The 15669-nt window shown below is 33.6% G+C and overlaps 2 protein-coding genes and 1 pseudogene across 2 annotated transcripts; 2 read left to right on the top strand and 1 right to left on the bottom strand.

Annotated features, from left to right (window-relative positions):
• Nucleotides 1–4005: 4005 nt before the first annotated feature.
• Nucleotides 4006–5298, bottom strand: LOC107905103 (protein PHOSPHATE-INDUCED 1-like; annotated as a pseudogene).
• A 2359-nt stretch (nucleotides 5299–7657) lies between these two features.
• Nucleotides 7658–8929, top strand: LOC107905102 (protein PHOSPHATE-INDUCED 1). Its single transcript, XM_016831677.2, has one exon. It carries the CDS (start codon nucleotides 7841–7843, stop codon nucleotides 8798–8800), a length of 960 nt encoding a protein of 319 aa, XP_016687166.1. The 5' UTR covers nucleotides 7658–7840; the 3' UTR covers nucleotides 8801–8929.
• Nucleotides 8930–10798: 1869 nt separating this feature from the next.
• On the top strand, nucleotides 10799–12030 carry LOC107905101 (protein PHOSPHATE-INDUCED 1). The gene has a single exon (XM_016831676.2). It carries the CDS (start codon nucleotides 10961–10963, stop codon nucleotides 11909–11911), a length of 951 nt encoding a protein of 316 aa, XP_016687165.2. The 5' UTR covers nucleotides 10799–10960; the 3' UTR covers nucleotides 11912–12030.
• The last annotated feature ends 3639 nt before the right edge of the window (nucleotides 12031–15669 follow it).

The raw sequence follows: 15669 nt of genomic DNA, 5'->3' as shown, positions 1-15669 counted from the left end.
TTAATTACAAAATAAATTAAAATAAAAGTATCTAAATTTGGTAGAATAGAGGATGAAACATTATGGTTAAATTAAAAGTGCATTTGATGATGAAAAGAAAGTGAGATTTGAATTGCCTTCTTATCTGTTAGTGAAGGAATCAAACCAAACAATAGTATTCTTCCTCTTTTATGAATAATGAAGTTAGGGCGACAGAATCAGATTCCCCACTCTTCTTAGGCGGTGGCAGACTATTCCCACCGCCTTAACCCGTACCATTCCTTGATGTGTTAGTAGCGTGATGGAGGAGGAGATTTCCCCCTTTGCTCCTCCACCCAAACTTAAATCATTTTTCCATTATTTCTGCTAAACCAAACTTAATATAATTACGTTGAAAATGGGGATTTACTTTTAGAAGCAAACCTAAAAAGCAAGTCACACTACAGTGAAAAGAATAGGTCAGCGCTGAATATCTGTTTCCTAACCTCAATCGCTTTCTTATGTGTTGATTAAATTTAACCCACTGTTACCAAATTTGTTCTACCCATCTACTCGTATTTTCATCACAGGTTAAGACATCTTTTTATAATGTGAAATTACTGACAATAGTTCACAAAATCAGCAACCCCCACTTCCATTGTTGCGTTTCTTAGGTTGGGTTATTACCAAAATTCAATTTATCTGATCTTCATTATGTTTGACAGAGAAATTAAATGCTACATTCTCTTTCTCTTTCTCATTCATTTGATTTTTATGTATCAATAATTAAATGCTTACATTAAATCAAATCACTCAACTCTATTATCAATTTTATATCAACTCATAAATCCAACTTTTTCTTTCTAATCTTATTTCTTTTTATAGTTTGTTTATTTATAAGATAAAAGAAATATCATCATAATTATCAAATCAATACGAATAAAAGCACATATATTACATTTAGGGGTGATGATGGGTCAGGCCGGACCTCAATAGAATTTTAAGTTAATTTTTTAGGTTCAAGCCTGACTTATAAAATGGGCTTAAAATTTTGATCAAACTCAGTTAGAGGTGATCATGGGCCAGGCCAAGCCTAGAAAAATTTTCGGCCCGAAATATGGGCCTAAAATTTTGTCCAAGCCCGATCCGGGAAAAATTTCTAATCCCAAGCCTGGCCTGACCCTTTTTTTTTTAGTAAACACCAAAATTGTATAAAAAAACCTGCAAAATATAATCAAGCAACTAGAATATCCAACATTAACCAATTAACATATTTAATTTTATAACAAAATATAAATTGTAAGCTAAATTAAATTTTCAACAATTAGAAAGGAAGTATCCTAAAAAGCAACCAAAGAAACATCATCCTCATCGTCCTTTTTGCAACCAATTTATTATATTTGGAAATGTATTTTAAAAATAAAAAATATTTTAAAAATACTTTAAAATAAAAAATATATTTATTATATAAATACTAAATGTCTAATGGGAAATGGGGAAATGGGAAATGTTTTTAAAAATAAAAAATATATATTTATTATATATTCAGGTCAGGCCGGGCCAGGGTCAAAAAAGTTTTGCCCAAGGCCCTGCCCATTTTCTAAACGGGACTCGTTTTTTGCCCAAACCCATATTTCGGGTGAGCCGTCGGGCCGGGCCGGGCCGCCTAATCCATGATCACCAGCTCACGCGTATTATATTTTTATATTGTTATTTTTATATAAAAATAAATTAAAAATAGAATATATCAAATAAACCAAAAATATTAAAATAAATGTTTCTCAATAAATTTAAAATACTTTTTTAAAAAAATATTTATATTTAAATAACACTAAAATATGTGCAATTTAACAAGCAAATGCCTCTAAAATAGTAGCAAAATTAACAATATAACAAGGGTTATACAATATCCAAATAATAACAAAAAAATAGTAATAATATAATAGTGAAATGACAACAAAAAAATAGAAATAAAAGCAAAACAATGACAAAACAATAAAAAAAATTACAAGCTCAGGCCAAAAAGAGCTTACTTGAGGCTCGACCTATTTAGAATGTTGGGAAATGTGCCCATATTGTAGTAAACATGTAACTGTTTTCTATGTATTTGAACGATGAAGAAATAAAGTTAATTTCATATTTCATTGTTATGTTTTTTTGTGTTTCTTTCTTCCATATATTGTATACATAACAAAATTATGACAAACAAAAATTAGCTTATTGATTGTCTAAGTTCAAACTGATGATAAGTGGAACTATAAGAACGTTTACAATGCAAGAAAGACAACTTACTTCGGTAGATAATCTAAACAAGTTTGTAATCTTGTCAAAAAATTAAAGTGAATGTTTGATTCAAATATTTAGAACGATTATTATGTCGTCTACAATTCCAATTGGGAAAATAACTAGTTTTGACTATCAGAGCAGTTGACTCCAGGGGTAGAGACATAAATGATACATTAGGCTGGACCCAAGTTGAATTAATTTTGAATCCATTTGTGAAATAATTCACTTGTGGCATTCATGGTGTGATTTACCTAAATCCTGAGTTAGCCACTGACCATGCGTATGTAACTCTCGTGCTTTGATATAAGTGGAGGCTTATACTCTAAAGATGATTTAGCCCATAGCCGGTATGTTGGGTACATTACTTGTGTATGGCATGATTTTAATAATAACAATGGAATTCATAACTTGATTAAAGAGTAAACGGTATCCTCTCATTGGCATTATGTGAATTGATAAATATGAAACATGACTATTGATTGCTAGTTTTCCAATGAACAATTTATCAATGTTTTGCAAAGATCAAATAAATGAAGATTGAAGAGTCGAGTGTGCAACATGAATGAATTTATGTTGCTAAATTGTGTTCATACAATACTTTCAACTATTAACTCTCTCACAATTCGGAAAACGTGATTAACCAAATCTTTGTAATTTAGATGAATGTAATTAGGCAGAAATGGGTTGTTGAGGGCAGTGTCATTTTTCAACTATTGTTTTAAAGGCTTGTAAGTCGGCCAGGGTCATTCCTTTTGGAGGCTGTTGGGCTTAATTTATAGCCGTAAGTGTTGTCCTATGTGTAATCATTACCAAAGGACGAAGGTCTTTAGTTTAAGAGGTTCACAAAACTAATCAATATATTATTTAATAGTCAGAATGAATTATGTAATCTCATTTTCATGTTTATTTAATTATTACATCAATTTAATTATAAAACAGATACTAAATTATATTCTCATTACTGTGTTTCCCTTTGATTTGGCGCAAACATGAAGCTTTGATTGTGATTTAAATATATATACACATATGAAAATTTTATTTTAATTCAATTATACAAATTAAAGAAATAAATACATCAAATTATTTTTAGATCAGATGAATATAAGTATTTGTGTACTCAATATATAAACATTAAATGATGTTATATTAATAATTATGTTAATAACTTCTGATGGTTAAATCAAATCAAATTTTCATATATAAAATTCTACAAAATCAAAGTTCATATATGAAAGTGCACATTAAACCAAAGTCCATATATTTTTTTTTATATTTATCCCTAAAAACTAATAAATGATAAGATATGAACCTAATACACTATAATTTTTAAACCTTTTAACTTTAACATTCCAACTTAAAATTCATCTAATTCTTACATAAACTTTAAATAGCCAAACTGTTTAGGGATATTTATTTGTTATTTCTCTAATATTAACGAAGTAGCGGATAGTAATTTATCAAAAGTGCATGAGACTCATGTAGGGAAAAGTACTATGGAGCGGATTGCTTTTTACCACTTCTACTTAAAGAGTAAGTAAAAAAAATCATTTATATACGCTGTTAAAAACTAACGTGGTTGATGCAATAACCAAATAATGACAAGTGACATGTCACGTGTAATGTAAATTAATCAATTTTTAATGAAAAATAAATAAATAATTTAAATTTGCCTCATAGAATTTGTAATTTTATAGGTGATATATTTTTTTACCCGGATCCTCAACTATAAAATATTTTACATTCCCCCCTCATACAAACTCATTTTATAGGTAAGATAGCGTAAGATTTATTTACACATATAACAGCAGATTAATAGATAGTACAAACTTATAATTCCCGTGAGGGTCTCACACAAGCGTTGAACATTGAGAAGTAACAGGGTCAAACAAGGCTGGTAGCAAGTATTTCCTTTCATTTCCATATGGGCCGGTGACGGCCCCAGCCAGAAGACTAGCTATGTTTATGATCATGCCATCCACACCCACGTCTCCATTGGCGGCGTTTGACCGTGCGCATTGACCTGGGCATTGAGTCTCCGAGTTTCCAACCCATACAAACACGGACTTTTCCTTAGCGTTCATGGAATCCACAGTTGCTCGTGCAAAAGCCTTCGACAGCCACGTCTTTGGCTGTAAGAACAAAGTCAATCCATCGGGTTCGGAGTGAACTCGTTTAGCCAACAAGGAAACTTGAGATTTTTTCAGAATTTTTCTGATGGAATAGTTCCTATCGGTGACTTGATTTGCTAAAACAATACGAGCATCGCTTCTGCCTGCTTTTTTCATGTAAGTTTGGATAGTGTTCCACCAAAGAGAAACCAAGGGTTTTGCAGGGGAGGGATCCGAGAGAGTAGAAAATCAGCAATGATGGATTTCCGAGGAGGTGAGAATTCACCATACCAGAGAATAGAGACTGGAATATTGCCTTCAAGCAATGCACCGTTATGGTAAGTCAAAGCCAGGGGTGGTTGCTAGTATAAAGAGTTTAGCTTTCTTGCTCCGAGGCAAACATTGGCTAAGCTTAGGTAAATCAGTACAATAACAAGAGGAATTGTTTTGGCTAACCAATGGAAACTCATTTCGAAAAGCTTTCAAGATAAAAAAAGGAACCCAAAGATTCTGAAATTGCAAGAGACAAAGGGAGCTTGAATTTGGATATTGGGATATGGGTAAGTTGGTACATGCACTGAGAAAGTGGTAGCGGTTGCACGGTAGCTTTCATTGGCAGCTACGCAGTTAAAGAAAAAATGTAGAGATCATGAAAATTGGGAAAAGATAAGATGTGAGGTGAGAACATCTAGCGAGAATCTTCCCTTTATTTATTCACTTTTTTGAACCCATTTTATTTTTGCATGGAGATTAGGACAACTTTAGCTAATGGTTACATCAATTTAAAGCTCGTAAATCGATTTAAATATAATTGTTTGAAGAGGTATGGGCAGCATGTGTTGTAAAAAAAGCCTCTTACCTTAGGCTGCGTCGCATTTCCATTCCCTTCAGTTTGAAGAGTTGTTTTTGGATCGATGCTCTTATCTCATTGGTGTTGCCGCCTCGTTTTACATCATTAAACTGCGTTATTATTCAATATAAAAGATTAAAATTTGAAGTCGATATCCGAAACTTAACCAATTCTTTAATTATGTGCATGAACCCTGCAAGATTTATTACCATTGTGGTTAAATTAAAAATTGTTCGGGTTTTTGCAATGTTCTCCACGAAAAGAATCTTTAACCCCATGTAAGGTAGCTTCATATACCCACAGACAAAACTTCACTGCAATGTCACATCCATGGGGAATATTCCAGAATGTTTGGGACTACTGTAAGAAACAGAGCAGAGCCTTCCCCATCCCATGCTTCATAGAGGTGGATGCCATGTCTCATATTGTGAGTGGACATTTTATCAAAATCATAAAATAGATAGATGAAAGGCCCTCTCACCCTGCCCATCGTTTCTCAATTAATGCCATCATGGTTGAATATCATGGCTTTGATGTTACTTTTCAATGGATTGAGTACCGGGGATTGAATGTTTAATTAATTTAGAGTTTCAAAGCATCACTCGTGCAGGTTTTGAAGAAATCAAAGCAATTGGTGACCATGTTTGCAAGTATGGGAACAAAAGCAAGCTCATCTGCTCTCAGACAGGCTGGATGCTCTGCTCGAGTTCATCGGATGCTGCTGCTTTGGCGGCATCCGAGGTGTCTAAGTGCGCTGTTAATGGAATATAATATACTCACGCACTTAAAAGTGATTTCTTCAAGGGTTATGCAAATAAAATAATTCCAGCACCAAAATCGTGGACTGCAATTGAATATGCAATGTCGATGGAGCTGGAAATATGGGAGAGTTGACAATTCCAGTGAAGGCTCCACTCAAGTACTTTCTGAGAAAGTGTCAATATTGACTTCCGATCATCTCAAAATGATGGTTTCCCAAAAGTCTTATTAAGCACAGCTCAATTCAACACATAAATATAGGAAACTGGGTGTGAAGAAGGGGAACACTTTTGACACTCAGATCATCCATCGTTCAATGAATTCATAATTCGGAATTCCCAAAACTCTTATTATGCATAGCTAAAAACCATGGCTAGAAGTTCAGTTTTTTTATCAGTGAATTCATGATTAGATTTTGGATTGCAAAAAATAGGGCTTAGATTCGGAGAAATGTTGCAGTTAGAAAACGAAAAACAATTTAGCAATATAAAAACTGAAGATATAAATAAATGGGAAATGTCTGCAAGTATGTAAGAAGGCAGGTAGAATATGAAAATTCCCCTCAGACACAACACGATGCAGTAATTGTTTAATGTTTTGAGTATTTCGGGACTTTAGGGCATTGTAAGTGGACTCATTGGCAACCAATTCATTGATTCAACATATTACAATATTTTATTTCAAGAGAATACCCCCTTTTTTTATTATGTTAATTAAGATATACGAATCATGTGGTCCAAGTAATTACTAGGTAACAATTTAGCATGCCTCGTGATTGCTACTACTAGATTAGGTTTTGGATACTTTTTTAATAAAGCTCGTGACATTTTTTTATGTTTGCTATACTTTTTAATTTGGTCTTGTAAGCAATAACAGTTGATGATTTAGTTTTTAAAATGAAATGAAATCCCGTGGGGATCTTAATTCTACGCTTTGTCTCAAGTGTGCCTCCTCAGTTGATACAACCATCTTGGTGCATCGTTGTTTGACCATGCTTTGGATGCAGTCTTTGCCTGCCTGGATGCCTATGCTCATTTCTTAGGCAACGTGCTGAGGCTCATGCGATATTGGGATACCATGATTGTGCCACTCGTAATATATTTGCCTCATTCGAAAATCATTTAACATAAACTTTAGTCTCCAAATACAAAACTTCTGACTTCCTCTAAAAAAGAAATTAAGGATATAGTAATATGATTTTTTTTTTTGAATTTTTTTCCAAGTTCAAACTTTAAACCACTACACCAAAATTAACCTGCAAGAAGTACAGGAACCAAGAAGTCTGTTTTTGTTTTTTGAATTTGAAAAGCAGCTAGCTGGCTAACAAGCAGCAAGTCCACAGTATGGCTGGCTAAGCGTTGAAGCCTAGCAACTAAACTGACGTGTCAATTTACCTTGGATTTCTAGACTTCACTACTTTGCCCACACTCTGACTGCCAGCCAGCTTGCTTTAATAAAATTAACTCCAGCCTGTTCATTTCATACCCTATATATCTGCTTCCATCTTCCACAAGGAATATATGTACACGCGCTTTCTAGGCATTGCTCATCACGACCGTTTCTAATTGGTGAGTGAACTAAATGACACGTTGAGCGAGCCAGGGAGACCGCGCTTTCTTTCTCTTTTACTATTAAAAACACGCTTGGGTGAACCGTTGGGTTTTTTATTTTAAGCTTGCTGGCAATGTCTCGAAGCTCCAAACCCTATCCCCTTTTTTTTTTTAAATTTTAAAAATTGATTAAAGTTCAATAAACAAACACAATTTTTCGGCCTATATATATACCCATCTCCCCTCGATCAAATCCACAACTCAAAACCCAAAGCTCAAACCTCTCTCAGCTTTTTATATATTCCTCCTTTTTTTCTATCAAAATCAAAATGGCTTCTTTCCTTACTCAAAGTGTCCTCAAACTTTTCCTCGTCATCTCTTTGTTTCAAATCTCTTTGGCCGGTAGGAAGCTCAGTGAAGTGGTGCAAGACCAGCCTCAGCTCTTGACATACCACAATGGTCCCCTTCTTTCTGGCAAAATTACTATTAATTTGATTTGGTATGGCAAGTTCAAGCCTTCCGAGAGGGCTATTGTCTCTGATTTTGTCACCTCCCTTTCCTCCACGCCTCCATCGCAAAGCAACCAGCCGTCGGTTGCCCAATGGTGGAAAACCACCGAGAAATACTACCACCTCACCTCCAAGAAATCTTCCCTTTCCCTGTCTTTGGGAAAGCAGATTCTTGACGACAAGTATTCGCTTGGCAAATCACTCAAAAACAAACAAATCGTTGAGCTAGCCTCAATGGGTGACCAAAAGAATGCTATCAACGTTGTTTTAACAGCATCTGATGTTGCTGTTGAAGGGTTCTGCATGAGCCGCTGTGGGACTCATGGCTCTGCCTTGGGCTCCACCGATGGTCTCGTCAAGGCCAAGAAGCACTCCAAGTTCGCTTACATTTGGGTGGGTAACTCCCAGACCCAGTGCCCCGGTCAATGTGCCTGGCCGTTCCACCAGCCAATCTACGGACCACAAAGCGCGCCTTTGATTGCACCAAACAACAACGTGGGTCTTGATGGCATGGTCATAAACTTGGCTAGCCTCTTTGCCGGGACCGTCACGAACCCTTTCGGAAATGGTTACTTCCAAGGCCCAGCCGAGGCACCGTTGGAGGCTTCATCGGCTTGTCCTGGAATTTATGGTAAAGGGGCTTATCCAGGCTATGCAGGAAACCTACTTGTAGACCCTACAACTGGCGCTAGCTACAATGCTCATGGTAACAATGGAAGGAAATACTTGCTTCCTGCTTTATATGATCCTTCTACATCATCTTGCTCAACTTTGGTCTAACCATTTGAAGCAGCCATCAACAAAATTAGTGTTAGCCAGTACTCGGTTTATAATGTAATTCTTTTATTTGTTGATTTATTTTGGATAATAATATATCAGCAAACTAGTTCGGTTTGCTTTTTTTCACAATCCAAGTTGAAAATTGTGGAAGGTTCAAGTCGAAAAAAAAACAAAACAAAACAGTTGGCAGCAAAATAGTAGGAGCTATACATCGATTGGGTTACCTTTTATTCTTTCATGCCATATGTCTTTGTCCTATTCTGACAAATGCTCTGCTAATACAATTTAAAAGAAGGCAAGTTTCAAGCAAAACTACATTTTCATCTCTAAACACCGTTTAGTGGAAGAATCCTGTTCAGTAAACCTACAAGACTCTACAACTGGATCCCTCACGGTAAAGCTGGGATTTTATTTAAGAGGACTATAGTGTTAGAATAAAAGCTGGATCTCGCTCTACAACTTGGACTCAGGCTTTCTAAGTTTAAATGTTACTTATTTTTTTATTTTTCAATTTTAGAAATATTTTTATTTAATTATAATTAATTTAATGTATTAAACTATTAAAGATTGTACATTTGAATGTTATGAGTATAAAGTTTTTCAACTTTATAAATGAGTTTAAAAGATCATCAAGTATCTCATTTATTTAGATTTTTTAAAATATCTTCTTGTGAAATTAAAAAAACTCTTTCACCTATATATCATAAAAATAATCCATAATATTTTATTATTCCACATTGAAAAATCAATCTTTTTCTATTTAGTAAATATCACAATTTTAAAAAAAATTATATTTTTCACATATTTAAATTTTTTTATTTTAAAGATTTTGTAATTTTTTATACTTTTATTGAAAATATAGAAAAAGTATTTTTAAAACATGTTTGTAATTGATTATAATGACTAAATTAATAAAAGATATAAAGATTAAAGCATTGACATCATTAATCTAAACAAACAATAAAATTGATAAAAATTCAATATCTCAAAATTAAAACACTGTATCAACCTTCCACATATTTAAACCTTAACCTCTAACTACTCTAAAAAGAAATTATCATTTCTTTGTCTACTTTAAATGGGAATTATGATCCATTTTGCTTTTACAAAAGAAAAAGAGAGACCACAATCAATGTCGAGATATAAATGTTGAGATTAAACTCACAATCACGATATACTATATATAAATTTGATTATAATAAACTACATTAAAAATCATTAAAATTTTTGATTAATTATAATTATTCGCTCTTAATAAAGGCAAAAATATTGTGTTTTAAATACTTAAAATTGAAATGTTGAATTTTGAGTATTCTGGTTCAAAATTTATAATGGGATTTTTTAGTTTCACAATGTACGAGTTTTAATCCAATTCAGTAAATAATCCGTATTGTAATAATTTGATATTTATAATCAATCGTATATGTATTTATATGATAATTATAACACTTATAAAAAAATAGCAGTCCTTTAAAGAAAATCTCTAACAATAATATCAATGAAAATTTTTTTTATGGAAATCAAACAAAATATAATAACCACTAGGAGGGAAAAATAGAAACAACACAACAAGTTATCCCAAATCAATGAAGGTCCTTATATCCGCGACAGATAACATGCAACATATTCTTCATGTTATATAAATAAATAACATGACATGTTTGATGTATGAAAATTATTTTGTTTGGTTTAGAAGTAGTTATTCTGAATTATGAAACCTTGATATTCCAGCAAGTTGCTGTTATTGAAGATGTAAAGGCAAATAACAAACCCCACTTGGTTTGGCTGCACAATTCCCAAACACTAAGACGCGTTTTCCTTCAGCCTCAAAAGCTCCCTCACCTGAATACCCACTCAATTTCGTCATTTTCTTCACGTCTCTGTGTCTTTATCTACCCTTAGCTGGCGTTAAACTGGATCCTTCTAACGCATTATTTCGGTTGAGTGGGAGAGTCATTGATTATAATATAACGCGTCAATTGGCTGGCATGCCACCTCTCCATCCCCACTCCTTTACCTTTCTCTTTGAATTTTTTGGCTCTTTCCTACCTTAAAAAATCACTACTATAAATATGTTCCTTACCTCCTTTCATTTCATCCCAAACCGAACAAAGACATTCATTTTCACCTCAGCTTCTTCTTTTTTCTCTTTGTTTCATCATGGCTTCTTTGGCTACATTTAATTTTGTTATGTTTCTTATTGTCTTGGCCTCTTCGCTACATTTCACCGCCGATGCAAGGAGGCTCGTTGAGTCAGACCAACCTGACCAGCCTTTGCTCTTCCAATACCACAATGGTCCTCTTCTGTCTGGGAAAATCTCTGTTAATCTTATTTGGTACGGCAAGTTCAAGCCTTCTCAACGTGCGGTTGTGTCCGATTTCGTCACTTCCGTTGCGTCTTCCAAGCCTACAATAGCTCAGCCCTCGGTCGCCACATGGTGGAAAGCCACAGAGAAGTACTATCAGCTCAGCAAGAAACCTTATTCTCTTGCCATCACATTGGGTTCACAAATCCTTGACGAGAACTACTCTTTGGGAAAGTCGCTAACAAATCAACAGATCATGGAATTAGCATCAAAGGGTGGTCAGAAAAACGCCATTAACGTTGTTTTGACATCAGCTGACGTGGCTGTCGAAGGGTTCTGCTCAAGCAGGTGTGGAACCCATGGTTCAGGTTTGGGCGGATCAAGCAAGGGTCACAACAGTAAGTTCGCTTACATTTGGGTTGGAAACTCCGAGACACAGTGCCCAGGTCAATGCGCATGGCCATTCCACCAGCCCATCTACGGACCACAGAACCCACCTTTGGTTGCACCCAACAATGATATCGGTCTTGATGGGATGGTGATCAACCTGGCAAGCCTCTTGGCTGGGACAGTGACCAACCCGTTTGGAAATGGGTACTACCAAGGTCCAAAAGAGGCACCACTGGAGGCTGCATCTGCTTGTCCCGGTATTTATGGTAAAGGAGCATACCCAGGCTATGCTGGAGACCTTCCGGTGGACGCCACAACTGGCGCTAACTACAACGCACATGGTGTGAATGGGAGAAAGTATCTGCTTCCGGCTTTGTTTGACCCTTCAACCTCAACTTGCTCTACACTGGCTTGAAAGTCTCAAACAAAGATTATAAGACATGAGAGCATGTCAGTGTATAAAATATGTATCTAGGCGGTATAATTTTGTCACAGATTCTTTCATTGTATTGTTATTGAATTATTCTTTTTCTATCATGCTTGAATATCAGATTTATACTTGAAATGCATAAAATCTTATTTTCTTCTTAAGAACTCATACTCATAATTACACATGAATACTTATAATTTTAACAAATCATTGGAAAACTATTAACGAAAAAAATTGGGTTAATAATTCCAATTTTGGATGCATTTGCTGAAGCACAAGAAAGCTTAACCTAGTAGAAATGTTAATTATTTTCGAAAAAAAAAACATGAGGCATAGACTGATGGAGTCTATGTAGAAATTTAAGTTGGTTAGCCATCCTTATTCAAAAGATGGGAGCCCTTAGCCACCCCAAATTGCACATTCCCTGTGTAAGGCATTGGTTGCAACCCAATAAATTCAGATGAACCCCGTATTCATTACCGAAAGAGAAAGGCCAGAATTTTTCATCATTTTACCAGCCATTCAATTTTTTTTACTTCTCTTTTCTTCAAGTTGTTATATTTTGTCGTTTGTATATTGCTTTTTCAAATTATTTATTCATTTAATTTTAATTATTTGTTAAAATATTTGAATAAATACATATACCAACATTATTGTTATACCCTAACAGTAAGCCCACAAATGGTGTAGGTAAATTCTTCAAAAGGACTCATCGACAAATAATTTAACGAATCTCACTTTATAACCGTCATACCGAATTTTTACCGTAACGTTTCATCCAAGGTGACATATGACAAATTATAGCTCCACTCTACTTAAGCCCATATAACTCTAACCTGCTAATATCAGCTCGTCCCATGGCACTTGAGAGTCCAAAACTAAAAGTATATAAAGCCACCTCATCCGATGGTGCTCTACCTTGCACTAAACGAAGTGAATCACGTAGCCTCATCACCTTTTTTTGCCTTATCCAGCAAGCACACCAACAGCTATGTTTTGATTGAATTATTATTTTTAGGATTTTAATTTTTCAAAAGTGTTAATATATAGTTTTTCTTTTTCGTATATACTGTTTTAAATTTATATTTATTTTCAAATTTTATCCACTATAATACTATTTTGATATTCAGGTATATATATATATGTTAATGTATTTTTTAATCTCCTTATTATCACTTGATTTTTTCAGACTCACGAGGTAGGGGAGAGGAAATTTTAATTAAAATTATATTATGAGTATAGATTTAAACCTCTTTTAGTCTTAAATTCAATCTTTAGCTATTTTGTTTAAAAGACGAAAATATCATTACGTTAATACTCATTATTTTATTAAAAATAATTTATAAGTAATTTTCTTGACTTAATTTGTATCGAATTGACTCATGATACCAACTCAATCAAATACATTATGTATACTATAGATAAATAATTAATTCTATATTATAACATACTCCCAATGTGAGTGAAAAAAAATTGTGTAATAAAATTATATATATAATAGTTAAATGTGACTTTGGTTGAAATAGTAAAATTGAGACATTAAAAATTAGAATGTTAAATATATATAATAATTGTGTTAATAATTTATGAGAATTAGATCAAATCAAAATTTCGAAATAATAATAATCCAGAATGTGATATTCGAGAATTGATGAACCAAATGCACTTCCTGTCAATGTTAACGACACGCACATTCACTAAAACGACAAAGGCGCATAAAGACACGCCCCATTTTCACGCCATTCTCATAGCCACATCCCAGTGGGCAGCGGCAGCACACCGACCATCTCACTCCATGACTTTCACGACAAGTCCGCGGACAATCCATCTTCTCCCACTCGTGTGATTTTGTCTTATCTCTTTAACCAAATAATAAGGTACATTGTTTTCTTTTTCTTTCTTTTAGTATGAATCCCCCGACGACGCCTTTGGCTTTCCGACCTTTTTCCTTTGGTGTCAGTGCATCGGCCTTTGCCACATACCAAATCTTCCGATGAATGAATACTTGCACTTTCAGCTGTTGACTACATTTTTTAGTTCTGAGTGCGCCAATCAATTTTCCTAATTTAAGTTTGGTCCAAGGGTTTCATATTTTCATCACTTTGCTTGTCATGTCAAATTGAAGAACAAAATTATATATCTGATAAAATTGAAAACAAAAACAAAATGACCTTTGATTTTTAACATCTTGGTTATGCACATATACATTATATATGATTTTAATGCGACGGGAATTATGTATCATTAGACTATCACTTTAGCTTTGAAGGTTATTTAAATTTTAATCAAATCTTTTAAGAGGTAGGATTATTTAATTAATTGTTTCGACAAGTTTTATTTGATTTGAATCAAGTGTGAAATGGGATTCTATAATTCAAATATGATAAATTTTTGTGAGTGATTAATATAATAAATATATATAAATTAATTTAGAAAAATACATTTGAAGCATTAAAATGAGTATTTGAGTCAATATATGGCGCAATGGTTAAACTCATTAAAATTGCAAAAACCAAGGTTGAAATCCAATGATTTTCATTCCTTCCATGAATAAGTACTTAAACTCCGCGAGTTAGGCTTCATCAAAGCATGGATAAATTTCTCTCTTAATTTATTAAAGTTAAGCTCCATAAATATCCTAAAACCCTTTATTTAATCTTTTTTACTTCTCCTGGTTCAGAATAATTTATATAATCTTCATAAATATGTTGATTGAGTCTTAGTTCAGTTAATATTAGTATTGTTGTAAATGCAAAAAGATCGTGAGTTCGAGTGTACTGAAATACATTATCCTCTTATTTATGAAATGTTATTAAAAAAATACTACCTAAAATGAGCACCGAAACCACCCTTAGAAAATGGTGCTTGTCTCCTGCTTTGCCTACCGCCTTAACCCGAACTTATAATATTTACGTTAACCAACTCATGCAAAGCCGCTACTTTTCTTTTATATTTTTAATTTGTTTCCTAGGCTTAACTTTCTCTCATTAATTTTTTTATACGTTTTAAAATAGCTAGACAAAAAATAAAAAGTAGTTAGTACAAATTTAAACATGCAATTTGAAATATAAGTAAAAACTTTAGTAAAAAATAAGATATTTTCAAAATAAGCGAATGTTTTATTCTCTTTACTATAAACAAGTCATATGAGTGTCTAAAAATTATCAATTATCCCTACCTTATGTAACACCCCTTACCCGAGACCGTCTCTGGAATCGAGTACGAGATGTCATCCAATTTAACTTACCGATTCGGAGCATAAAAATTTGCTTTTAAAATTAAATTCACTGTTCATAACAACACTGTCCACCTGCGCAACTGTCACTAATTTAATTATAACTTGAGTTACGAAACTCAAAATTTAAATCCGTAAATTTTTCGTGAAACTAGACTCATATTCCTACTTACCATAAAAGTTTCAGAATTTTTGACTTAGCACATTAGTACAGTTTATTCATTAAAGTATCCCCTGTTTCACAGCTCGACAGATCTGACCTCTTGGCGCTAAAAATCAAATATCTAATTGTACAGAATTCATATAAGGTTACCATTAATTTATTTTGAAAATAGACTCACTAAGGAATCTAAACATATAAATTATGACCTATAATTATTTCTGTACAATTTATAATGATTTTCTAAAGTTAGAACAGGGGACTTCAAAAAACCATTCTGACCCTGTCTCACTAAAATTTAAATATCTCAAAATATAAAATTCCTTTGCCTACACCGTTTCTTTCATG

The sequence above is a fragment of the Gossypium hirsutum genome, chromosome D05 (genome assembly GCF_007990345.1).
Source record: "Gossypium hirsutum isolate 1008001.06 chromosome D05, Gossypium_hirsutum_v2.1, whole genome shotgun sequence".
In the NCBI taxonomy this organism is placed as follows: domain Eukaryota; kingdom Viridiplantae; phylum Streptophyta; class Magnoliopsida; order Malvales; family Malvaceae; genus Gossypium; species Gossypium hirsutum.
The sequence above is the reverse complement of the archived record's forward strand: the minus strand, read 5'-3'. Positions and strand labels throughout refer to the sequence as shown.